The sequence below is a fragment of the Chanos chanos genome, chromosome 11, assembly GCF_902362185.1.
Source record: "Chanos chanos chromosome 11, fChaCha1.1, whole genome shotgun sequence".
NCBI classification, from domain to species: domain Eukaryota; kingdom Metazoa; phylum Chordata; class Actinopteri; order Gonorynchiformes; family Chanidae; genus Chanos; species Chanos chanos.
Window position 1 is genome coordinate 9,177,532 of NC_044505.1, and position 27,475 is coordinate 9,205,006.

Consider the following 27,475-nt stretch of genomic DNA (forward strand, 5'->3'; position numbering starts at 1 on the left):
GAGAGAAAGAGAGAGAGTGAGAAAGAGAGAGAGAGAGAGAGAGAGAGAGGGAGAGAGAGAGGGAGAGAGAGAGAGAGAGAGAAATGGAGGAGCATCATAGATGGACAAGTCATGAGATAAGTTAACTGACTAGGTCTGGGTTTTGCCTGGGAATCCTCTCTTGTGGAAAAAAAGGGTCCTCTAAATTAAATCACGCTGCCAAACTGTCAATTTCAGGCCTCATGACTGCTGGGGGAAGGAAGGGGGTCGGCGGGGGGGGGGGGTATCCATGGAAGACATCAGGCAGCGGAACATTACGGGCGCTTTCTGGCGCCTGTTCAACCTGTGTGAGTGTGTGTGTGTATGTGTGTGTGTGTCTGTGTGTGCAGAGGTGGCTAATTTTGCATGCAAATTTCAGTCAAGAAGCTCTGAGCAAGACCTCCCAGGATATTTCAAAAGGATCTGACAGTTTTTTTTTCTTTTTTCATCCTGCCTCCTTACTCATCCGTATTTTTTTTTCTGCACTCTTGAATACCAACTAGACAGCAGTCGAGATTCAATCAGTCGTTTGCTTACACTTTGCATATGCGAGCTGTCCCTCTAGCCGGAAAAATAATGAGAGACAGAGAGAGAGAGAGAGAGAGAGAGAGAATGAGAGCAAGACTGGCACAAAGGAAGGGAGGGAGAAAGACAGAGAGAGAGAAAAAGAAAAGGAGACTGAAAAAAAAAGAGTACCTATCCACACTCATGTCCTCCCAGTCATCTATAGCCGGGCTCTCCGTCCGCCCCTGTTGCATGTGTGGGTAGACCTGTCTCTTCTGCTGCGGTAGAGGGGCTCTGGACCAGGTTGCCATGCGTCTGACCTTGCTGTTGGCGGACACGGGTCCCTTTGCTCTTCGCTTGGCCGCGGCTTTGTGGAAGTCCCTCTGGGCGCGGAGCACGCCCATCTCCTGCCTGAGACTCAGGAGCCTTTGTCCGGCCTGGGCGGCCTCTCGTCTGGCCTCTTCTGTTTGTTTCCTGGAGGCCCGCAGCTGAGCCTGTAAAGCCTGGGTCTCGCCTTGGTGCCTCTCCCGTTCAACCTGCACCTGGGCCTGGAGAGCTTCCTCTCGAGCCGCCCCCTGAGCGCGGAGACGCTGCAGGTCAGCCCGGAGACGATCCCGTTCCTCGGCGAGGGCCTCATTGTTCTCCTGAATCTCCTGGTTTTCCAGGCGTAGCTGCGTGGTCTCCTTCTCCAGGGAGACCATCTTCTGCTCCAGCTGTGCTATCTGCAGGAGACAGACCAGCAGAGGTTAATGTGAACACACTATCATTCACACCCAATGATAAATCAGGTAATCTGTATCAGCACTGGGTTCCTGTCTTTTTTTTTTCTTCTTGATTTCCATTTTTAACAAATAACAAGTGAACCTCTATACAAATCATACAAGAAAAACAGCTATGTGCAGCATATTAAGGGGGGAAAAAAGAGGGTTTGCTCCTAAAATATTCTGATAGTAAATTCAATTATCAATTAATATCGATATTGAAGCATTGATATCCATATTGAAGCATAAAATTCTTAATAGCTGTGGAAAGTCCTTTCCACGATTTGACAGTGGACTAACATAGCTTTGTTTAATCTTGCTGTGGTTTCTTCTATCGTAGCAATGTTCTGTATGGGTCCAATACAGGAACTTTCTAAATTGGTTTCTGGTTTAAACCAGAGTTGAAGATTAGCTGTTGTTGCAGCAGTAAAGCCACATAGTATCAGGTGTTTGTTGCATAATGACAGCTGAACTAGAGGTCAACACCAGTAAACTTAAGTCCCTTTCAGATGTGCACTGAAACTCTGAATTTATCTAGACATTAGCTGGTGGAGCTATGTGTGAGAACGCAAATGTCCGAATCAGTGGGATCGGACATTTAACGTACTTTACCCTGTCAACTCCCTAGTACATGTAATGTCCGATTGAGTCCATGTGTGAATAGAGCAGGTGACTGTCCGGAGTATTCAGAGCAAGCGCGCGGGCATGTTGATCTCGTTTCTATTACGCTACTGGCATAAAACCTGAAGAATACAAACATTCAAGGATGAAGGAGAAGGGACATTTACACGAAGACGCCAATGAGAATGTCTAACTGGAGAGATGACGAGATTCAGGAACTTCTGTTGGTAAGGGCCGACGCTGAAATCATCTGACAAAAGTCGGTAGCCTCGTCTGCCATCTTCAACGTGCTGTAAACAAAACACTGCGATTTCCCAGGTGCCACCATTGCCTAAATCAAACGGAGTATTTCCAGTAGGTGAGAACATGTCTAACACAGACAGTCTCCTATTTTGTGCTACATGTGTAAAAGGGCAACTCCAGACCACATCCGAACCTGATTCTCTGGACTTAATCTGAAGTTCACATGAGAAAACAGCTGTAGACAGCATTCTGATGACATATTTCCGGAAGTTAACGACAGTGGGACAATCTCACAACATGTGAAGAAATGCACCTATGGAGTTAGGGCACAGCCTGCAGTATGGGCTCAGTGTGGGTTCATTTTGTGATGTTTGTAGGGTGTAGTGTGAGTTCAATGAATGATATTATAATATGGATGCTGAACTTAAGTTAGACCATATTTTGTCCAGATTTGATTGGGAACCTATATAACCCAGCTCCCTTTCCCCGGTTGAAAAAACTGATGATAGTTGGTTTTTTTTTGAGTGATTAGTTAGCAGATTGTATAATTTTGTGACCAATCCCCAGAAGACCTTATTAAGTTCAAAGAGTTCAGATAGAGGATGATGAGACAATGAATTCCAAGGTACCCCATAAGTCTACATTGCAGATCTCAGCTGTAGACAAAAAAAAGGAGAATGACCCTGGTGCAGAGAATTCGGGCTGAATATCCTGGACTGTGCGTAGACCATCATGATTAACAACAGCTTTTAGCACAAGGACGCCTATGGCTGACCATACAGGGGAAGTAAAAGGTCATCCACCTTAAATAAATAAGAATTACTGCATAATGGGGAGGAACATGCAAATTTAAATGGACCTCCCATTGTCCTCTCAGCACTATGCCTTGTATTCAGCATCGCAGGAAAAATACTGCCCAATCTATATAGACTCTTTCCCACAATTCATGTAAAAGGAAAATCCTTATTTCAGTTAGGACATACTAGATTGGCTTCTACACTTGGCCATGGTATGTTGGATTCTTGATCCATCCAAACCTATACTGGTCTAATCAGAAAAGCCCAGAAATAAAGTTATGAGTATGGAACAGCTAGTCAGTCCTCTTGTTTAGGACACTGTAGAGTAGACAGGCTGATCCTAGTATGTTTGCCTCCCCAGATAAATTTCGAAACTTGCGAATGAGCATCATTGGAATATTTGGGAGATGGGGGAACGGGGGCATGGAGAACAAAAAGTTGACCCAAGATAAAACATTCATTTTTTATAGTGATTCTACTATACATTTCTATTTCCAGGGGGGTCCCACCTTCATTGGTCTGCAATGATCTTTTGTGTGAGATTTTTGAGAAATTTTCAAATAGCTGCAGGACATGGGGAAGTGTGTTTAACATTAGAAATAAAGAGGACGTCATCTGCATATAATGAGATGTAATTACAGGAACCCAGTTAAGTGATTGGAGAAATAGACCGACTTTGTGCAACTGCTTATGCAAAAGGTTAAAGAAAGAGAGGGAAAACAGCTGGGGGGGGGGGATCCAGATTCTTGTCTGGATCCTCTCTGTAATCCAAATGGCACAGACTTACAGGAACCAGTTAATATAAAGTTTTAACCTTGGAGATAAACGTGGACCCAAATCCAAAACATTTAAGCACCTTCCATAGGTATCCCCAGCGTCAAGTGAGAACACCGCAGAGGTGTCCAGAGAGACATCAGTTATATTGATAATATGGAGCATCCTTCTCAAATTGCCTGCTGAAAGCCGCCCCTTTGATAAAAACCTGTCTGGTCAACATGAACTAGTTTCAACACAAGAGGCTCTGTTTTTGAGACCAATACAAATAAAAGCAAACATTTTAACATCACTGCAGATTAGTGAGATGGGCCAAAAGCTTGAACAGTCTAAAGGATCCTTATCTTTTTTTTCAGTGGTAAAGAAATAACAGCTGTCTTCTAATCCCTCTGAAAGAGACGTTTTTATTAGCGAAATCAACAGAATCAAGAAAGAGTGGACAAACAATGTCCCAAACTGCCAAGTACAGCTCTGGTAGGATCCGATCCAAAGCTGGGGACTTTTTTTTTCCTTTTTTGAAAGGATTTGGCTGCATCTTTTAGTTCTCGCAATGTAATAGGTTTATTTAAACCGACTCCATCCACTTCACTTTGTTTTGGAAGCTGAAGATTACAAGGAGATTCATTACATGCTGTTCCATCCGGCTTAACCTCTGATGTGTGTAGTTTTTGAGTAGGATGAGTTGAAGGTCTCATTAACAATGTTTGGATGTGTTACCACCTTCCTCTCCACTGTTCGAATAACAACCGAGCAACCGATGCTTCAGATTCATTTTTCTTTCCGTCTCAGGGAAAGCAGACGACCGAGCCTGTCTCCATCATGGCAGTATTTCTCTTTAGTCCTATGGATAATGAAGGATGCTCTGGACATTGACAATCTATTGCATTCACCACGTAATGCAGAGAGCACAGGCTCTTTGTCCTCTGAGAACTGACTGTTCAGATTGCTGCCTCTCCAGTGTGTTAATCTGAGATATCAAATTTGATCATTTGAGATTAAAAAACAAAATGTTGATGTCTCTGACAAAAATTCTGGCGTTTGATACTTTATATACATAAAAAAAATCTTGATTGGGGTGATAAAATAACAAAATACTGCTGTTTACAACTAAAATGTTGAGATTCATAAGAAAATGGTGGATAACAAACCGTTCTTATTTACCAAAGGGGGGGGCAGTTGTTTAGAGGTTGAATACTGAAAAATCCCGTATTCATCTAATAAAAATGTATATACCAATCAAAATTAATTCATATCTGGGAACTTAAGAATTTAATGAAAAGCCTTTGAGTCATAGGGTAGGCTAAACCCTAAGGTGGGAGCATTGGACCACATTACCCAGAGAGCTGCCCTATTCTGTCTGCAATCTACCACCACTGACTAACCCAGCTTGACTGAGTTTGGCTTCTTTTTTTTCTCCTTCTACTTCTTTTGGTTGAATGTGGTAGAGTGGTCTGACATCCCCCTCCCTTCACATCACTTCGTTATCCATGGTTAAACACAAAAAGAGGACCATTTTGCCGGGATGTCAGATCCTGGCGGTGGGCACTGGGGGGAGAGAGAGAGAGAGAGAGGGAGAGAGACAGAAAGACAGAGAAAGGGTGTGTGTTCAAGAGAGACAGACAGAAACTCGAAGAGAGAGAGAGAGAGAGAGAGAGAGAGAGGGAGAGAGAGAGACAGAGAGAGAGAGAGAGACACAGAGAGAGAGGGAGAGAGAGAGAGAGAGAGAGAGAGAAGGGGATGCCTGCTGGGTGTATGCCCCCAGGCAAATCTCTGTCTTTTATTTAGTGTTGGCTCTCCCTCCACCCTCACCCATTCACATCCAGCGCTTGCCACCTTTCAAACAACATTAGGCCCCTTTACAGTTGTCTGGTAAAGTGCCTGACAGAAAACGAGAGCAAAACGACACACACACACACTCACACATGCCGCCCCTCCCCTCTCCACCCTGAACACCCCCCACCCCCCTCCCCTCCCTCACCCCCAGCCCAAACCACCAGTACCTCTAAAAATGATTTCAATTATGTCACGTTTTGTGGAAGTACATGAGGCAGCAGCCTGAATCCCACTGTAGTGCCTTATTTTCAACACAGAGCTTGTCATTCAGTAATAGAAGCGATGACAGCCCCATTACCGCGCATATGGCAGCTGCTGCCAGCGTCTGGAAACGCCATCACCTGCTCTGAATTAGCCTGAAACTCCTTTCTTTCCTCTGTTCACGTCGCTCTGCTACGTCCGCAAGACTCCCATTCAGTCGCCGCGGGACACAGTAGCTAACATGCCACCCTCCGGGTGAGGTGAGGGAGACGGCTTCCAAATGTTGTGAAAGAAGATGAAATTTCTGAGCATAAAGTCACGATACATAGAGTTTTGTTGCAGACATCCTTTGGATCTTACTTTTGACCCCCATAATTCAGATGAATTTAGAAGGCAAATCAAACGTGTGTGAACTGTGAGGAGAGCATCACCAACCTAAGGGTGTTTTCACACTTGGTCTCTTTCAGGCATTTTTTCTTGAGCTCAGGACTGTGTGTGTGTGTGTGTGTGTGTGTGTGTGTGTGTGTGTATGAGACTGCTCCAATAACAATCCCATATCCCATGAAGAGAGCACCTGTCACATTCAAATTGTCATTTTTAATTTATTCTCACTTTTCTCACCCTGTTCTGCTTGAATACACACCATGGACTGTTCCTTTGTGTGTGTGTGTCTGTGTGTGTGTGAGTGAATGTCTATATTTTAGGTTTTCATACATCACAATGTGTTTTAAATAGACGCGCTTTTCCCCACTCACTTAAGTACTTTTCAACTGTTTGAATGGCTTTTCATACAAAATGACTAATTAGGCAGAGTCGTGGGTGATGTTCTGCGTGTGTGTGTGTGTGTGTGTGTGTGTGTAGTGACTGTACAGTACCTTTTTAAAGGACTGCTCCACTCTTTGAGCAGATGTCTGGACTGGGGTGCTGCTCTTGACCTTGTTTTGCTCCGCCTCCATGTGCAGCAGATCTGCCAATGAGAACAAAGCAAGCATTATGACATCTGCAGTCATCGTCAGACAGCTAACTCTGAGGGAAAAAAAAAAGGGGGGGGGGGGGGGGGAATTAGCACACAAAAAAAAGACAAATTAGATCAATTATCATTAATGACACCTAATTTTGTGTCCTTTCTAGACTGCTATTCTTCTGTGTGTGCACTTAGAGGGAAGCTGAGAATGGACAGAATGGTCCTAGGGAAGAGTGGCTGGGAGAAAAACATCGCTAATGCCTGAAAGATTTGTGTGTCCTCTTAATTACGATACAAAGCTCTTTAACCTTTGGTGCTTATAAGTTTTTGAACTGTCATACATCATTTTTTTTTTTTTCGTTTTTTATTTTACGGCTGAAACTTTGAGGTTATTACCAAATGTGCAACGGGAGTTTGTATGTTTTCAGCGAAAACGTAAAAAAAACACAGAAGCTTTTCTTTTCCGAGCTTGTTGAAAAACAAGAAAAGGGGAAAGAGAAGTTCTCGGCCTCATCCTCCTCCTCAGCCCGATAAAACATTCATGTTGCATGTGTATGCTCATTTGTCGAATGAAATATTTTTGCTGAAATATTTAGATGTTGATTTTTTTTTTTTTTCTGGTCCACTGACCTCTCGGATGGTCAGTGGAGTAGAGGTTGAACACGGAGGTTGCTGGTACACCCTCCTCCCCCCCCCCTCCTCCCCTCTCCCTTTCTCTCTCTCTCTCTCTTCTCCAGAAGTTTGTTACTTTAAATTAGCCGTCTCTTTTGTCTTGTGAGCATGTCAGATGTAATCAGGGGCTTGTGCGGGTAGCATGCGATCCCTGTCCCACATTGCTGGATCTCTCGCTAGACTTGACTTAATTAGCTCTCTCGCTGGGGTGACTCTCTGTATCACTGAGATGAACCCAGTCCTGTGACTCTTTCAGGCGCTCGAAGAAAAAAAAAAAAACACACACACACGCACACACACACGCACACACACACACACACACACACATCTCCGCACAATGAATCCCAAACATGCAGCTTACATAAAACAACATTTACGATATTGTTTTTATTTCGGACATGTAAACGCTTTTCATCTGCCTACTTTTATCATTGCGATTCTGATCCGATTCGGCTGGGTCGGGGAAGTTCAGCGTGAAGTCAAATTCGAGACATGTTTTATGAATTTGGGTTTCAACGGTTCAGACAGTCTGGGTTAAGGGCGCCTCACCTAGCGCACGTGGCTGACCAAAGAACTCAGCCTCGTTATCGATACTGCTATGCAAAAAAAAACCCCAAAAAACCTAAAATGTACGTAACCATCGCGGAACAGAACCGCCCACACTCCGCAGCTGTCCCGTCCACGAAATGATGAAGAATCTCGTTCAGTCCGATTCTATCCAAAAATCCACCTGATGAGAGGCATCGTGTTACGAAGCGAGAAGAGCTGCCAGAGAAACAAAAGTCGATTTCATTTAATTTTTTTCCCCCGTTTGGGAACATCTGTTTTGTAAATTTGTAGTTTTCAAACTCGGTCTCTCAGCTTTCTTCAGCTTGATCGCGTGTAGCCTTGTCAACGTGCTAATTAACACCAGGTCTTTGTAGGCATCTGGTGTTATAAAAGGCTCATATCAGAGTGATCTGGACAATTAAAGTAACTGAAGACAACTTCATTATTGAGCTTCTTAATCAAGTTGACCGTTCCCATTCTTGGTATCAGAAACACAGACAGATATTGGATTAAGTCAGTGTAGAGTCTGTCTTGGAATGTAGAATCAGCCTTCCATGGGCAATGGTCTCGTTTAGACAACAGGACTTATATTTCAAACACTTAATACGCTAAGATAATGACTAGAATTTAGTCAACACAGAAACATTTGAGGAAACAATTTTCAAAATCACTAAACAGAGTGGTAGAACCAGGGCCACAACAACTACTCAGTGTCTATCCACTGTCTATATTTCCTCAGGAAGTAATAGTGCACTGGTAAGAGAATTTGCCCAGTAATCTGAGGGCTGGAGATTCAAACCCCACAGGTAACTCCTGAGGTTTATGACACATTGTAATAATTCTACATTACTGTGGATGAGAGGAGAGTAATAATTAAACATTGGGGTGGATGAGTGTACAGTAATAATTCTACACTGCTATAAGTGAGACTAAAGTAATAATTCTACATTACTGTAAATGAAGGTACAGATATAATTCTACATTACCGTAAATGAGAGGAGAGTAATAATTCTACATTACTGTAAATGAGAGTACAGTAATGATTCTACATTACTGTAAATGAGAGTACAGTAATAATTGTACATAAGGGTGGATGAGAGGACAGTAACAATTACACATAAGGGTGGATGAGAGTACAGTAACAATTCTGCATAAGGGTGGATGAGAGTACAGTAATAATTCTACATTGCGGTGGATGAGAGTACAGTAATAATTCTACATTGCGGTGGATGAGAGTACAGTAATAATTCTACATTGCTGTGGATGAGAGTACAGTAATAATTCTATATAAGGGTGGATGAGAGTACAGTAATGATTCTACATAAGGGTGGATGAGAGTACAGTAATAATTCTACATAAGGGTGGATGAGAGTATGGGCTGAAAGGAACAAAACTGTATTGTGGGAATAATGCCTGTTGTGTCTATTCATTAAATTCACACAGTATGACGGCCATTCTGTGTATGGCGCCAGCATCCCCCGTTAGAGATGTTGAAAGTGTGTGAGTGTGTGTGTGTGTGTACCCTGTAGCTGTGTGACACGGTACAATGGACTCAGCGGTTGTCACTTGTCCTATTCCATGTACAACTGTGTATCTCCCTCTCTGTTTTAACCACTCTACAAACTGGTAAAACTCTTAACTGTCACAACTTAAAGTCATCTTAAAGACTTTTTTTCAGCACACTAAACCCATGGAAAACTGTCCTTTAAAATGAATAATAACTGATGGACTTCCCTCAGGTCATTAACTAAAGGACACCTTCGGGGAAGGGCCAGCTATATTAGATCCTTGTGAAAATGTCAAACATATCAAATGGTAAAGTGAGACTGCGGTCGAAATTCACACTGTAAATAAACTTGCAAATCGGCCCCTCATGCTCTCCTTGTCATGTGGGGTAATAAATATGCCATGCACATGACAATGGGAACATGCAACACCATATGACTGCTGAAAGCTCAGTGTCATATGGTGTACACTACAAGTAAATGCTACATGCCTTTGAAAAGATGTGTGTTATGACACTATTTGCCATATGCTGTTTCATGCTTGAGCATGGCTTGTGATAATCATGGTCTGGTCGTTATAGCCAACTGACACTTGCTAAGTTATGTTCTTAAAGAGCCCCTGCAGTAACAAAGTTCTGTTGGACTCTAAACTTCTGTGGGCATCGGCATCTTGTACAGTCACTGCTAGGTGCAGCCTAATCCTGCTTGTGTGGACACTATGCTGTTTAACAAAAAAAAAACCCTACGATTTAAACTTATATATATCGGTGATTAAAAAAAAACACACAGTAATAAGTCTTTTTGTTTTATGAAACAATCCAGAGGAGGCTCTAAGGAATCAGGGCGACCGTATGCCAAACTGAACCGAAGACCTGCTGACCAAGGTGCGCATGCGGCACGTTTACGTGAATGTTATATGGGTAACAGTCGTGGATTAGGGTGTGTACCGTACCTAGTCGATCCTCCTCCAGGTTCATGCGAAGCTCATGGGCAGTGGCTCTGTCCATAGCAGCCTGGACACGAAGAAGATCCAGCTCCTCCTCCAAATTAGCCCTGACAAGATACACACGTAACAAAAACAAATCAGGAGTGAACTGAAGTGATGGGCATGAGTGGGTGTGGATGTGCGTTTGTCACGTCTTCTCTTCTCTGTCTTTCTTTTTTAAACATTTTAAAAAGATTCTCATCAAAGCTGTAACGAAATATGATGACTGGAAGTGTAAACAGTGTGTCGATGAGTTTTCAGTTCCATTCACTTTGGTGCGGAACAGTGCTTTCGTGAGAGAAAGAGACAGAGGGAGACAGAAACAGAGAGAGAGAGAGAGAGAGAGAGACGGAGAGAAAAGTAGCAAGAGAGAGAGAGGGAGCAAAAGAGAGAGCAAACGTTAAGCCCTGTGATTTTGAAAACTTCCACTTTTTACCTTTTGTGCCACATCAACTCTGACACCAACCAAATCTCTCCCCTACTGAGAGAGGGATATAAAAAGAAACCTCCCTAATTAAATAGCTTTTAATGCTTTGAGATATCAAAGTGCTAACTGACAAGCAACACACACACACACACACACAAAATAAATCCAGGCAGGGTATGGGGTATACTCTCCTACGCCTGGGGAGAGAGAGAGAGAAAGAGAGAGGCAAGGAGTGGCAAGGGGAATCCGAAACAGACAAGTAACTGAAACTAAGCCCAATTAGCTCCCCGCAATTAGCTTTATTCATGCTAATGGCTAATTAAGAGCGGAGGGGGAGAAAAAAAAAAAAAAAGCCACGCTCAAGATCGCACTTTCAAGTTATTCTTAGGACCCACAAGAAATCTGTGGAGGATCAGGGGAGGCCCCAGCGAGGCGCCCCGCACCTGAAACACACACCTAGATCCCCTCCCCTAGTTTCTTCAGCTCCAAGTCGGAGAAAGAGGAGCAAAGTCTCTGTTGAACGTGGCTTGCAGTGGCTTGCCTCTTCCCACTCCCTGCTCCGCAGTCTGGGGAGTCTCTCGCAACGCCGTCAGGAAAAGAAAAATATCAAAGAACCTCAGGTAACACCACGGTTTAAGGTGAGCTTACGTTCAAAAATCACTTCATATACATACACACACACATACGCACATACACACACACACGTATCTGACGGCTAAATATATATTCATATGTATCTTTTTTTTTTTTCGTCCACAGGGACATCCTCTATTGTAAGTTTACATTGTATGGAGGACCGGATTAGTTTTTTTTGTTTGTTTGTTTGTTTTTTTTCTTGCTCTCTCTGGTTGCAGTAAAAGTCACCAAGAGCAAAACGAAACAAAATAAACAAACAAAAAAAGAAACGCAAAAAAAAAAAAAAAAAAAAAACCTCATCAGCTTGTGAAAATGCAGAATGCCCTCCCGTTATAGATTTTTTCCCTCTATAAATGTCCCAAGTCGATGCGACGACGCAGCACTCAGCTAATAGCTAATATATCCATGTCTGTCCTCAGAGGACACACACACACATACACGCACACACAGCCTCACAGAGCAGGACCGGGCAGGGTATGGGCTGGCTAAAGCCATCTAGGGTTTCTAATGAGTGCATTTGCAGATGTCCGGATATCGACGCGACACTAAGAGTCACACTCCTGCCAGGTCATTTGGATTGAAAGACAGTGCTTTTCTTTCAATATCCCAGAATATGGATTCAGTTTCTTCACACAATGGGCCTGCAGGAGACGGTGATGACTCTCTAGAGACGGTGATGTCTCAACCAAACAAAGTCCGTCTTCGAAATTCCTTTTTTTTTTTCCTGTCCAACACATGAAGAACTGAAGGAAAAAATCTAGTTAGCGGTGTGAAGCGAAACTGGTATTCACAACTGAACGTCTGAAAATACTGTAGCTGTCACACGGACAGCTGACATGCTAGGCAAAGAGAAAGGTGTGTTTTATGTGAACTTCAACAATCACTCCCTCACACTCTTTTTTTTTTTTTTTTGTAAAGGTTCAAAGTGCAAGTCCGAATCACAAGGTCTTTTGAGCTGCAGTCGGTTCTCCTGGGTTTCACCACCTCTAAACAGCATTAACGAAGTTCTGATAAGGTGTATTATCACAACAGTTGGACAGAACCAGTTGCGGAGATTCTCTCCCCCCGCACCACCGTGCTACGTTAAATTAAAACACAGTGACACCCACCTGACTCTACATGTGTCAACGGGATATAATTGTTTTCTGAGAAGTTGCGAACCCCTGCCCCCCCCCCAATCTCTTATCTTCCCTTCCTCCCTCGTTCCTGTCTTTCCACGTCTTGTGTGAATAACTCCATTTGAATAACAGATGTTTATTTGCAGGCAAGGTGGCTCCCTGAGGATGGCAAGCAGGTCCATCTCCGGAGTTTTCCGTGTCGGTTAGATATCTTTTAGAATAAATGAATGAAGAGGTAAGAGGAGTTTTCGCCAAGAGGGTTGAGGATCCGGCTGCTGCTCTTTTTTTTTTCTTTGCGGCAAACAGCACAGAATCGGGAACAGGCCGAAAAGGGAATAAAGGAGGAGCAGGAGTTCCTGATTAAATTGACTTCTCTCCTCCCAAACCAAATGTTTAATATTAGCAGGAGCCGGACAACCTTCATTTTATTGCTTAACTATGCTCTGAGTTCATTTTATGTATTTCAGGAGTTCATAAAACACTGGCAGGACCAGGGTTGAGTGATTCCCTTCAGAGACAGGTGAGGACAGTAAGAACCAGCCATGCTGGTTTAAAAAAAAAAAAAAAAAAGATTGATCAGCTATGACTGTGTAATTATGAATACAGAGTAGCTGTTATTAGCAATTAGCAGTTAGCAATCACTGGGATACGTTTCAGGTCATTATTCTGATGTTAGGAGCATGACTAGCTTCAAATCACTCATATCGAATGAGGCGTGTTTTCTAAAAGTCGCTGGAAAACAAATGAAATCAAGTCTTGAAATCAAGTCTTTGATTCGCACGTTTCCTAAAACCCTCCTCCTGAAGTACACAGGGTAGCCGAGAGCGATTCGTCCAGCTACCCGTCTATCTGTCCGTCCAACCGTCCCTCCATCACCTTATCGTTTGATCTTTTACCTGAGCCGGCCTCAGAGCTTCGAGCACTGACTGCGGTAGCGTATCCTTTCTGACCGCCAAGCTCTCACACACCTCCCTCTCCCTCTCCCCCTCCCTGTGTCTCTCTACATCATGCTAAGCACATGAGAGAGGAGAGCAGACCACTTCTGGCGCTCTCAGGTAGCCAAAGAGCGGAATCTCGCTTCGGTTAAGGACTGAGGGAAGATGTCGTTAGGTAGCACCATAGGGAGTTCTCTCTTGTCTGAGCTTGTGAGAAGGGGGTGGGGGTGGGAGGGGGGTGGGGGACGGGGGGGTGCGCTTCTCACTCACTGTCGCTTCCAGCAGGATCTGAGCAATATTCACTGTTCTCTGCACAATGGCTGCAGGCCATACAAAAAAAGCAACAGGGTAGAAGTCATAGTACACACTGCTGAAGGGCTTTGAGACTGTGAGACTGGGAAAAATGTGATGCTATAAACACACAGTACTTGCCTCTATGTGCGTTTGCGTCTGTATGTATGGTTTGGTATATATTGTGCATGTATTTTATTGTAATGAACAAGCTATGCCTGAGGTTAAAATGGCCTTTTTTCATCATTAACTGAGTTAGATCAACTACACTCCAGGTATTTAAAACCACTAGAAATACTGATTTTTGAATATGTCTTCTGGTGGTACAACCCCAGTGAGCAAAGTAAATATTTCAAGCAAACAGAAAAAGAGTTTTCTGACATGTGTACTGCAAGTTTCTTTTTGTTTCCACAAATCCACTTAATTAGTCCAAAATTAGTGAGGTCTCAATTGCGCGTCAGATTTTAGTGAGATAATTTACAAAGACTTCAGTGCATTTTTACAATTACACGCCAGAAAGCTAACATTTTTAGGCAAAGTCTTTGACCAGTCAAGCACATCAACAGATGTCACCATAGGAACATCTGAATATCGTTTGGTACATTAATGCTTTCCAAGGTCCGCAGATCGTAACAGAGGTCTAAGGAGAAGAGAGAAGTTAAAAAAAAATGTGTTTAATCATTACACGCAAGACCCCGGTTTTTCAGAATTGTTAATTATACAAATAATTGATGGAGGTGGGGGGGTGGGGGGGGGCAACAGTAGTGGTCTTCTTCAAAACACACATAAATTATTCCGTCTTTTGTACATTACTTGGTCTTAGGTCTTTGGCTTTGGGACCCAGGGCAAAAAAGATACTCGTTACCCATAATACCTTTTAGCAGTCAGATGATGAAACAGAAAAACAGCTACGCTGGAGAGAAAAAAAAAAGAGAGGGTAAACTTTATTAAACTTCATTAAAGTCAAAGTCGGGGATTGAGTCTGTAATGGTCACTCTGCGGAGGGTGCGTGAGCGAAAATCATCTCAAAGGCTTTTTTTTATCCCCCCCACCCCACCCCACCCCTGCCATGTAATGGCTGCTTAATTTATGCTTTGATGTCGTCTGAATGTAGCCATCTTCCATCTAAGGGCTGTGTTTATCCCTGTTGATGAGACCTAAATAATTCCTGCCTCTTTTTAACCAACAGCCCTTTAACAACAATTAACAACACGCGGACACAGAGAGCACCCGGCACATGTATAATGAGAGAGAGAGAGACAGAGAGAGAGAGAGAGTGTCTGTACGGAGGCGAGAGGAGAGGAGAGGAGAGGAGAGAAGCGATCCCAGGGTGAATCAACATTTCTCACCCTGCTGAACGACAAGAAGGAAATTTCAGTTGGAATGCGCCCCAGCTCTCGGCTTTTATTTGCCTTTGCAATTTACTTAATTTAAACCATTTCCCTCAAGAGTGCGATTTGGAGTGGGGGGGTGGGGATGGGGGGGGTGAGGTGTGTTCTAAGCTCACTGTCTTTGTTTGACATTCAGAGGTTGCTATTTGTCGTCGAATAAGAGCCGTTGATGATCTTATACCTTTGCCTTCCCGCTGATTTTAATATGTAACAACAACAAATGGCACAATCGTCCCAAAGGCGGAGAGAGATTATCGCACGTTATAAAAGCAACGCCAACCGTTCCAGGTTAAAGCGCTGGGTATAGGCCGAAAACATATCTCGGCATCTTTTCCGTACTTCGCCGTCTTGGCGGCCGGTTCGCGAGGTGTGTCTTTGAGTCAAGTTAAAATATGACGAGTTCGCCATGATTTAAATCACTTCTAAGAAAACTCGACCCTGTTCCACCTAAATGAGACACGGAGGCGGCATTTTACTGCTCAAAACTCGCCTTGAGGAACGACTTCCTCAAGGGCAGGTCTGTTCACATTACCCATAAGCCTTCAGAGGAACCATGCGTTGGCCCCAGCATCTCCACACTCATTTTACAAAAGGCCTTGTGAGAGAGAAAGAGAGAGAGCGAAAGAGCGAGAGAGAGAGGATCCTAACAGTGTGAAACCCACTTCACTCACAAACAGGCCCATCCTCTGAGTAAACAGAGGAGAGAGAAGAAAAAAAAAAGAAAAAGAGGCAATGAGGAAAGGAGAGGTTAAGAGTGAGTAACTTGCCCTCTGCAGTCCAAAAGAGATACCCTGAGAGACGAACTTACCTCGTTTGGAAAAACGGGCAGTTTGGACCATGCGGCTTCTTTATGTGAGGACGGGCGATTGGAGGTCCTGAGAGTAACGTCCGCCGGCGATTTGGGGGCGGGGGGTGGGGGGGGGGGTGCACGAACGAACGGACGGCGGAGTAATGAATGTTGAGAGACGAGGCCGCCCGACGGCCCACCACTGGTCTTTTAAGTATCCGGCAGCAATTAAGGGGCCCAAAACCCATCGCCGCTAGGAGGTAATTAACCATTAGCGGGGAAAAAGAGCGCGCATCTACGCTCGTGAGCGCAACCTTCAGGAGGAGCACTCATCCTAATTCGGTCAGAGGAATGGCATGCTGCCACTGATCGCCGGCCCAGGGTGGGGTAAGGTGGGGTAGGGTGGGGTAAGGTGGGGTGGGGTGGGTTTGGGGGGGGGGGGGGGGGGGGGGTGTTGTGAGGAGGGGCAACGTTTGGCCTGTTATTGCGTTGAGCAACAGCCCGATCTTAATTGTTGGCCATCAACAGTAATTTACTTGGCTGGGCAGTGAAACAGCGTGATAAAAGAAAACGCAGCCTAATTACACCTTGCATGGACTCACCGTCCCTCTTTTGCAATTCGCTATAAAGGGGAAGAGAGAGAGAGAGAGAGAGAGAGAGGGAGAGAGAGAGACAGAGAGTGAGTAATTAAGACAAAAGAAACAGTGAGAAAGTCATCCTTTCAGAGACAAAGAGAAAGACAGGAGTTGATAGAAGCAAAAGGAGGGATGCTGAAAGACAGAGAGGAAAACAAAAAACAGAGAGAGACATAGAGCTAGAAAGAGAGAGAGAGAGACAGAGAGAGAGAGACGCAGTGTGAGAGAAAGAGACGTAGAGAGAGAACAAGAGAGAGAAAGCGAAAGGTTCTTGGACCTGTGCTTCCTCAATCACGCCAAACGAGTCACGGTCACCGGAGTGAGACGAGATCAAAGCAAGTAACCCCCCCCCCCCCCCCATTTCTTTCCTTTCAAGGAAAGCGCAAGTAAGGCTAGGCCAAGTTTACTTAGTGCCGGGGCAGCGCGGCATGAAGGGGATCAGCGCTAACCCCGAAGGACAGGCGCGGCGCGGGAAAGAAAGAGAGAGCGGCTCCCTCGTGCTTTTCTCAGGTCACTTCCGAGATGCGAGTCAGTGTTAGCCGTGTGGCGGCTACAGGGGCCCCCGCTAACAGGCAGCCGCGGCTTTCTAGCCTGTAATTAGCTCGGACAGCTCTGACTTGCGCGGAGAGAGAGGGAAGCAGCCGGGCTACTTCATAATGAGCTCAGCTGGGATTAGCAGGACATGGCGGAGGGGGAGGAGGGAGGGGGGTGGGGACGAGAGGGGTTGGGGCGGCGGGGGGGGGGGCTCCTGTATGAGAGGGAGAGAAGGGGTAGCAGAGTGCCGGAGATCAAACGGGAGGGGGGATCCGAGGTGTGTGGGGTTGGGATGTGGGGGGGGGGGGGGGTCTTGGTGGAGTTTGGTTGGCGAGGTTAGGCCCCCCCACCCCACCCCCACCCCACCCCCACCCCACGCCCGCCCCCACCACCACTCCAGCATCCCCTCCTTCGGCTGAGGAGATGTCAAATGAGACTCAGTAAACATGAGGGGATTGGGAGGGGCTGTGTGGCCTGGGGAGGGGGGGGGGGGGGGCAAAGAGCGACACCTTAAGCAAACAAGAGCAATGGCAATTAGCACGCGCACACACACACACACACACATTCTTATGCTAGAACTGTATATGGGAATTCAATTCATTTTGCTGCTAGACAGGAGCACCAGGTATTTACACAGCTGCAGAAATGCACACAGGAAATGAAAAAAATGCGTTTTTGAGCAACAGAGGCATATCACTAATCTGTGGCATTTTTATTTGACAAACTAATATTTTCTAAATAGTTTTTACCATTACGGACAAATGTTTCTCACCCATGCTAGTGGACGTGGTGTGAAAAACCGTTGCCAGCCAGTAACAATCTTTAATCACTGACATGGCACAGAAAATAAAGACATTTCACAAGTACATAGTTCTGTTCATCCCAGAAAAAAAATGGAAGGAAAAAAAAAATGTTTCAGGTATGCATTTTTGAGCCAGACTAGAGAGAGCTAATGATGTTGAGTGGGATTTCATGCTGAATGCTAATAATGAGAGGGAAAGAGAGGACACTGGGAAGTTCAGGGGGGATGCAATCAAAGTTTTACACTAACAAAACTGTAGCAGAGAGAGAGAGAGAGAGGGAGAGAGAGAGGGCGAGAGAGAGGGCGAGAGAGAGAGAGAGAGAGAGAGAGAGAGAGAAAAAGAGAGAGAGAGAGGTGGCCGGGATGGATTTCAAAAAGAAGGAGAAGCCTAAAAGACAGTGGGTGACTTACTTTTCGATTAAGAGTTTTTTGTTTTGCTTTTTGAAGAAGGCCAGCTCGTTCCACACCCCGTCGCTGTCCTCCTGACGTAGCTGCCAGGGCTCCGCCCGCCGTGGGCCTTTGCCTCTGGGGCTGTAAAACACACACACACATGTACACACACACACACACACACACACACACACACACACACACACACAAAACCAGTCAACGTCACTTTGTAGCCTTTTGTCGATTCTAGCCACGAAAGGAGACCAGTCTCCGGTCTCTGAAGCCCTATGTGTTTTCTCCATGTTTGGCAGTATTTAAATTAGTAAGTGGCCTTCACTTTGACACACACACACACACACACACACACTTGTTTAAGCCCAAGGCAGTGCCTTAGTGGCCTGGAGAAGAGTATTCCCTGAGCTCTATGCAAATTCATATAATGATAAAACACAGACGAGGTCATTCTCACACAGAATAACTCACTTATGAATTCTTAATGATATTCATAAACGGCGACACCACCTGCCACACACATACACACACAAATTCACACATATATACATACACACTCCATCAAATCCCAATAGCCCAGCTAATAATCTGCTTTCTGCTTTTCTGACCTACTGTAGTTAAATTAGCGCGTTTTGTTCACAGACATGGCTGCGGATGACAGCTAGATTTGAATAACGCAGAAAAGAACAAGAGAGTTCTTGCATGTTTTTTTTTTTTATATTTTCCTCTCTTCTCTTACTGGACTCTAAACAAAACAGGAGAGAACACTGGCTAAAGGCCTTTCCCCACCTTGCAGACCCTGGAGGAGCATAGCAAAGCTTTGCTACACTAATACTACTTAAACCCCCCTTCTTTGGTTGAATGCGGCAAAGTAACCAAAAATGGCTGATGTTCTCATACAGAGGTGGTATTTTAGCACTGGTGGGAGCGACGGGTTTTACTGTGTGAAAGTGCTCGGTTAAGCAGAAAAGCGTTGCCCTTTTTGGGGATAACAAATAGCACAACCGAAAAGGCCAAAAGAATCCCCCCTTCTCAATCAGTTGTGAAACTTTAAACGTTAAAACTCTTAAACGGTTTCCTTAAGGACATATTCAAGAGATAGAACCTGACTCTCATGCTTGAAGAGGGAGACGATTTTTTAACCGCGTTCCTCTGGCCCTGCAGCACTTTTGACTTCATTAAATAGCTGATGGGGAGAAAAAGAAAAAAAAAAGGCTGGGAAGAACTTTCCGGAAAAAAAGCGGCTTCTAATTGCTTTGATTCAGGCGAATCTGTTTATGAGTGTAACTTTGATCAGGGTGTGGATGTTGTAATAACCTCTAATTTTATTTACTTGTCCCATCGCCCCCAGTCTTATTTAGAAACTTATGAATTGCAGGTTTAAGAGGGGATAGAACAGGGTAGAGGGTGTAGTCCACCGTAGTGGTGTTGGTTTTAGCGGGAAGCTAATGAAGAACGACGCATCAAGTTACATCAGGGTAGTACAGCATGAGGCTGTTGAATGCTAATGAGAGGTTAGCCTACAGCGGAACGCCAGTACGCTGAAGCCTAGCCCTCACTGGTGTCCACTCTCATTCTCACTAATATATTCGTCCAGTATATGAAGACTGATGCGTGACTGTGAGAGAAAGAGACCTTCTGCCAGCTGGGCTATTATAGCTAGCAACAACGGCTAATGAAATTAGCTCCAGCGTTTAACTTTTAACCAGTCTACATCCACAGAAGCTGGGGAACGTAGCATTTCAACACTTTCTAGGTCTCCATTTTTATAGGACTTGGGATCCTACATTAGAAGCACCCCCCCCCCCCCCCCCAATAAAAAAAATTGGAGTAGGAAGACAAATATGTGAAAGGATTCTTCAAGACAAAAGCATTCAAAAACATAAACATGACATGACACTGTCATGCAAAGCCCCCAAGCCCCTACCCCCCCGGCCCCCTCTGTTCTGTCCCCAAATACACTTGCTGGGTTCCAGAGGGAGCAAGAAGCGGGGGGGGGGGGGGGAGCTGGAGGGGAAAAAAAAAAAAAGAACAAGGCATCCCAGCATGGTGGCAGCAGGGGGACCCTTAACAAGCCCAAAAAGCTATGAAAGCTGACTTTCTCCCCTCTGACTTGTTAGGACTGATTTCTCAACATTTAACTGAGGTTCTTCATTTTCTATTGTCTCCAGAACTGACTGGCAGAGTCCCAGCGGACCTCAGCTGCCTAAAGAGGGTGGGAGGCGGGAGTTTTGGAGGGGGGGGGGGGGGTGTAAGAGCTCAAAAAAGCCGAAAACATTTTCAACATACAGTGACAAAGACAAGACAGAGAGAAGAGGAAATACAAGTAGAAGTGGAAAATGGAAAAGAGCACATTCTTTTTTATGTTTTGTTTTTCGTTTGAACAACGAGCCTGTTCCTTTATGTGGGAGTTTTCTGGACTCATAAAAAATCTGTGGGTATGAATTTTGCACTGTGAGACTGTCAGAAGATATCCTGAACGAAGAAAGGGAAGAAAAAAAAACAAAACAGTCAAAAAGAAAATCTTACCAGAACTCAAAAGAGGTGTGTTTCAAAATGTATTGATATAAGAGCACGCTGTTCTCCCGTGTGCTGTTTCTCTTTGTTCCCCGTTTAACACACACCCACACAAAGAGACACACACACACACACGGCAGAGGTGGATAAATTCACACTCTTTTCACACGGGCTCGCATTGCACTGCTGTTTTCTTTAATTAACCCAGAGAGAACCCAGCTGACAAGGTCAACACTTGTGTCCCAAGTGGATACTCAACATACGCTTCCATTAGTTTCATTTAAAAAGCTTGAGAAGACGGAAAAAAGAGAGAGAGAGAGAGCGGAAGAGAAAGAGAGAGAGAGAGAGAGAGAGAGAGAGAGAGAGAGAGAGAGAGAGAGAGAAAGAGAAAAGGTGAGGAAAATCTTAATCACATTGGCTGCCTTGCTCCGGTTGAGCACAGATCCTGGGGTTTTATCTAAAACCAGGCCTCTGAACAAGAAATAAAATGCTTCTCTTTCAGTTTCTCTCCCTGCCCCTCTCTCTCTCTCTCTCTGCCTGTGGTGTAAACAGTCACCTTGGTCCTTACAGGGAAAGAGAGCAGCTTAGTCCTTTTAAACGGTAATGAACAGGGAGAAAACATAGACTATGATCCAGCTCTAACTACAAACATTGATTAGCTTGAAGACCTTTGTGTTTCAACTATTGGATATTTGTGACTGTAGAGCGGTTGTAGGGGAATAAAGAGAGCCATTAAAGCAACACTTGCACTCTGCGACCTTTGGCCAGCGATGGCCCTCCCTCTTAATGCAGCGTATGGGTGTACTGGGGGTATGGGTGGGACTGAGTCGAGGCGGCGTGGGCTGCATGCTCTTTGTTCGTCGCTCAAAGGGCTGATGGATACTTACCGTCCTTGGGCGTCCCCTGCTTCCTTCAGCTGCTCCTTAACTGTCCTGTAGTTGGTCTGGATCAGACGCAACCGGTCGTGACGTTTGGCGTGTGCCCGACGAAGCTCCTCATTCTCCTCCGTCTGACACACACACACACACACACACACAAACACACACAAACACACACACACACAAACACACACACACACAAACACAAACACACACACACACACACACTCACACACACACACACACACAAACACACAAACATACACACACACACGCACACAGACACACAATGAGTGAATATCTGTTTTCTGAATATCTGATGATGTTACCTGGTGAACAAGACACAAAAGCAATGGGAGCATTTGGCTCTTGATACTTTAAGTTTGTATAAACCACAGAGTCAGTGGAGGAAAATAACTTAATTTGCTGCTTCACTCCTGGACAAGTTTTACTTTGTAACCAAAACTGTGAGATTTATCCGCTCTTTGACTCTTGCATTGAAGTTTTCGAAAAGAAATTCAGAAAGTCTCTCAGTTGGCTTTGATGATGGGGGGGGGGTGCTGTGTGTTTCCATGCCGACCTGGCACCTGAGGCATAATTATGGGCTGACATTTCTGCGACCGGCCAATCGGGAGAGTCTGACATCTCCACAACACCTTTTACCCCCCCCTCCGCAGGGGAGGGGCAGAGGCGGGGGGTCACTCCCAAATCGTTTTCAAAATATCCACTTTAGCCTTAGCCTCTCCTTCAATGCGCTAAAAACAACAACAACAGCAACAACAACACCAAAAAAATAGTGAACCAAAGATTACAAGGGACTTTTCGTACGATGAAACATATAGATTTTCCTGACAAAAAAAAAAAAAGAAAAAGAAAGAAAAGAAAAAATTAAAAAAAGAGCCTGTCTATTATCCTGACCTCAGTCGAAGGGGAAGAGAGAGAAAGAGAGAGAGAGAGAGAGAGAGAGGGAGAGAGAGAACGAAAACGTCAGCGGAGACAGGCAGCAACAGCGGAGTAGCTTTCTGCTTGAGTGGCCAGGGCTGGAGGGGGGGGGTTCGACATGTCGAGCGGATTTTTGAAAAGGGGAAGAAGCTTGTTTACCGGCGCTATGACACGGCAACCCTGCCGGGAGGGAAAAAGCACGGGGCCCTCAACCCTGTTATTATTAACAAGGACAAAGAGAACGAGCGAGAGGCCGGACTGAGGCCGAGAAGGGCTGGGCCCGCCTGCCCGTCCGCTCCAAAGTGACACGTATGGATTTACCGCTCCTATATTCACTAGAGGACACCCGCATACAGCCTTCAGACAGAAGAGGAGGAGGAAGAAGAAGAAAAAAAAAAAAAAAAACAAGCTGGGAGAAAAAAAAAAAGAAAACAAGGGTGGAGGTGGGGAGGGGGCTTGGTGTGGGGCTCTAATGAAGCAGCTGAAGTAAGGGTCTAAGGGACGGCCGGACAGAGGGAGAAGGGGAGGGAGGGATGGGCTGACTGTTGGGCGAGAGAGAGTGTTTTGAGGGGAAAAGAGTGACAGGGAATTACCCACATCATGGCGTAGCGTGGGCCCTTAGAGGGCCCGCCACGCTCCGGGCCTGGGCATCGCAACCAGGCGCCCCTCCAGCTAACAATCGATAACGCCCCCCCCTCCCCAAATCTCTCACCCCTCACCCTTAAAAATAATCACCAGCCTGACAGGCGAGGCGGAGGAGAGTGAAGGAAAGTGTCTGCTTTTGGGCTCGGATCAGCTCGGCGTTTAACGCGCGCTTATAGGAGAGGCTTTGGGGTCGGAGCGTCGGTCGTTTGCTGGGCCTTGGCATTTGGACGGAGGTGAAGGCGGTGGTGACTGGTCAAAGGGAGACAGAACACTTTTTCGCTCTTCATTTTACACTGTGTGGAATGTAAACTTCAAATCTGAGGTCAAAAAAAAAAAAAAAAAGAAAAAAAGAAAAAAGAAAGCGAGAAAAAAGGAAAGGGGAGCAGGTAATACGCACATCACAAACTCCTTTAAATTGTGGACAGGTGAAGGAGAGCAGACTTGACTCAACCTTTTTTTATTTGAACAGTCTGTGACCTAATCAACAATTGTTTGAGTCACATGGAGACAAAGAAATCTGCCAGTCTGACTGGGCCACTGGCCAAAGCCAGTGAGACAGACAGAGAGAGAGAGATAGACAGAGAGAGAGAGAGATAGAGAGAGAGAGAGCGAGAGAGGGAGAGACAGAGAAAGAGAGAGAGAGAGGGAGAGACAGACAGAGAGAGAGGGAGAGACAGAGAGAGAGAGAGAGAGAGAGAGAGAGAGGGAGAGACAGAGAAAGAGAGAGAGAGAGAGAGGGAGAGACAGAGAGAGAGAGAGAGAGAGAGAGAGAGAGAGAGAGAGAGGGAACAGGCAGAGTGAGTGAGTGAAGGTCAAAAGAGCGATGCAGATGATTCGTTTAGTGGAAAGCGTGGGTCCTGCAGCAGCTCTGTGCCTGAGTAACTCCACTCCTGCTGCTTCATTGCCTTCACAGACGGCCAGCATGAGTGTGTGTGTGTGTGTGTATGTGTGTGTTTACGAGAGAGAGAGAGAGAGAGAGAGAGAGAGAAAGCTTAAAGAGGGGGAGCCTCACCACCAGGAAAGGAGGAAAGGTTAGAGAGAAGAGGACAGCAGTCATGAGAAGACAAAAACAGGAGACTGTTTGTGTTGGATGAGTTGCCTTTGTGTCACTGACACTCTCTCTGTCATAACCCGCTGTGATCTCTCACTCCATAAACATACACAAAAGCATTAAAGGTGGCAGGTACGGCACTGGACACATCATGTTCACCTCACATACATGTACAAAGAGCTAATGCCTGCCGTTCTGGGTTGGGGGGATGTTTTTAAGCATGGAGTGAAAGGGTCCTCTTGTGGTAGCTGTCTCTTGCATTAGCTTAACGCTGCAGTAATTATAGGAGGTAATAATAGAGCCATCAGGCCAAGGGGTGGTGGGCCTTTTTCTCTCTTTCCCTCTCTCTCTCTCTCTCTCTCTCAGGGGAGGCAGGAGGTGGGAGACGCTCCACTGTCTCCTCTCTCCCTGAGGTGCTGTGACATTCACACATGAGGGGTCCTGAGGAGTCTGCCCTCCACACAAGCTAATGAGATCAGAGAGAGAGAGAGAGAGAGAGAGAGAGAGACTAGGGTGAATAAAGTAAGTAAAGCACAGCGGAAAAGGGAGAATGTGTGAAGGAGTACAGAGTGTAACAGAAAGAGAGAGGAAGAATGAGATAAAAGAGTTACAGGCACAGACAGAGAAAGAGAGAGAGAGACACACACACACACACAGATGGGGATGTTTATACGGCTCTGTCACCTTGAGTGTGAGGAGTTCCTGTAGCTGTTGAATCCTCTTCTCCACACCTCTGACAGTCCCACTGCACTCACTGCTACTGGGAGACAGAGACCTGGAGCGCAGCGTGGGAGCACTCTGAGAGAGAGAGAGAGAGAGAGAGAATAAGTGTTTGAGTGTGTGTGTGAGTAAAAGAGGAACAGAGAGACAGAATGAGTGTACACATGTATGCGACAGAGAGCGAGAGAGGTAGAGCAAGGAAGAGAATGAGTGAGACACGCGTGCCCGTGTGCGTGGGAAAGAAAACCAGATCCAGGTACAAACAGTGTAGCACCCAAAAAAAAAAAAAAAACAAAGGTCCTAGGCGCGAACGAAACTTCGACGCCGAACCAAACGCAAAACCACACGCAGCAGACAGAAAGAGACGACTCGCGCGATTACAAACCCTGCACGAATGATGATAATACACCCCGCGCTTCGCAACACACACACACACACACACACACACACACACACACACACACACACACACACACACACACACACACACACACAGCCTACCCGCTCCAAACAAAAAGAAAAGAAAGGAGAAAATAGAAAAAGCAAAAGGAAAGCCAACAAACAGGGCACGTAAGGGGCAGCGAGCTGTATCCCTCTTGCGGTGGGCGTACGCTGAAGGGTTCCAGTGTGTCTGTGCAAATGAGTGTGTTCATTTCCATCTGCATTGTTTCTTTGACAATAATGAGACTCCATTAAGGGAGACTAAAGGCTTATGGAAAGAGGCCTCATTACCAAGGGTGGGGAGGGAGGTGTCTGTAATTGCTCTATCAGGGCTCTAGGTTACACTCCACAGGACAACAGGAGGCCACTCGAGGGGAGGCGCAGAGGTGGGGAGGTGGAGGGGAGCTGAGGAGGGGAAAAGAACTTGCGCTCTTTTCGCTGATTTATCCCAGTGCGTTCAAGAGGAGGCAACACCTGCAGAATCTGAAGCGAAAAAGTATGTCGGGTGTGTGTGTGTGTGTGTGTGTGTGTGTGTGTGTGTGTGTGTGTGTGTGCGCGTGTGTGTGAGAGAGAGAAATTAGACAAGCCTACGTAAGTGTGTTGGTGCATATGTTACGCGACACTGAAAAGGCAAAGGCAAGCAATAACTTGAGGAAAATACAAATTACGCTCTAATGCTCTAAAAACAAATGCCTTTCCCTGTGTTTTGTTTTGTCCACTCTATTGTTGACTCTGACTGATGCTGAGGGTAGAATGGTCAGAGAGAATTCTCACCGATGTAGCTGTGTAATTTTCGATTTCTCTCTCTCTCTCTCAATCGCTCGCTCGCTCGCTCACTCTGTGTTTTGACTGAACTGGCGGATGGCATGTTATTTCGAGAGATTCTAGTGGGTATACGTGAATATCAAAACGCCTTTTATGAAGGCTAACTGTACATCTGAGCCCCATTAGAGAATATGGATCAGGTGCTGATTGGTTGTTTGGCCAGGTTGCCGTGGGCAACAGCAGAACCTTAGGAGCGCCGTGTCTAAATGGACCGCACAACAACTATGCAGGTGTCAAGAGGCTGGTCCAACCCCACTCCAGATCAGCCAATCCAGGCCTGGTGTGTTCCAGGTTTTGTGTAAAACAGAAACTAAACTGATTCAACAGGACAGAGCGACTGATAAGAATCCAGAATTGCTACAAAGTTGGCCAGGTTCAGTTTTGATCCAACGCATTTTAAATGTGGAAAAGCAAGCTTCTGCCGTGAGGTTTATTCCCGACGTGGAACACAAATCACACAGCAATCTCGGAGAACGTTCCAGAACTGACGCACTGAAAGCTAATTCGGGATATAGAAGAACCGCGTTGTGTCAATTGAAGGAACACACAGTCTTTGTGAGACCACGAGAGGTTTTTGTGTGTTTTTGAGAGAAGATTCCAGAAGGACGGGTGCCTTCTGAAGTTTGAGGACAATAAACAGTCAGCGGGAATGGACAGAGACAAATGAATGATGTGAGACGGATGCAGATGCAGCTCTGTTCCGTTCCGTCTCTCCCAAACGCAGACCTGTTTCCAAACGCACTTTCCCTCCACAGTCTCTTTCATCTCTCGCAAAACAGCTAAAACTGCCAGCAGCTGGCTAGCGGCTAAACTCTGCACCGTACACAGTTTAAAAAAAAAAAAACGTCCAGAAAAACGGCAGCTGACTTACAGCAAAAGCTGTACCTCACACACACACACGCACGCGCGCGCGTACGCACAGACACACACATGGCTCTTGGCAGTGGCTATGGAGGTCACATGGTTGATCAATGGCTGTCTTTATGATTACAGTCCAGTGTCATGTGTGCTTCACTGTCAACGTCTGACCTGCTCCCCATGTCCACAGTGAATGGGACCACTGTACAGTCT

General features: G+C 45.5%; 1 protein-coding gene across 1 annotated transcript in view; it reads right to left on the bottom strand.

The window, feature by feature from the left end:
• Positions 1 to 27,475, bottom strand: part of cntln (centlein, centrosomal protein) — an 81,787-nt gene that overhangs the window by 31,045 nt on the left and 23,267 nt on the right. The window contains exons 12-17 of the mRNA XM_030788301.1: positions 25,103 to 25,216; positions 21,790 to 21,911; positions 18,395 to 18,514; positions 10,395 to 10,495; positions 6,628 to 6,719; positions 715 to 1,244 (exon numbers count right to left, since the gene is read on the bottom strand). Coding sequence (XP_030644161.1) covers positions 715 to 1,244; positions 6,628 to 6,719; positions 10,395 to 10,495; positions 18,395 to 18,514; positions 21,790 to 21,911; positions 25,103 to 25,216 — 1,079 coding nt within the window. The remainder of the gene's footprint in view (positions 1 to 714; positions 1,245 to 6,627; positions 6,720 to 10,394; positions 10,496 to 18,394; positions 18,515 to 21,789; positions 21,912 to 25,102; positions 25,217 to 27,475) is intronic.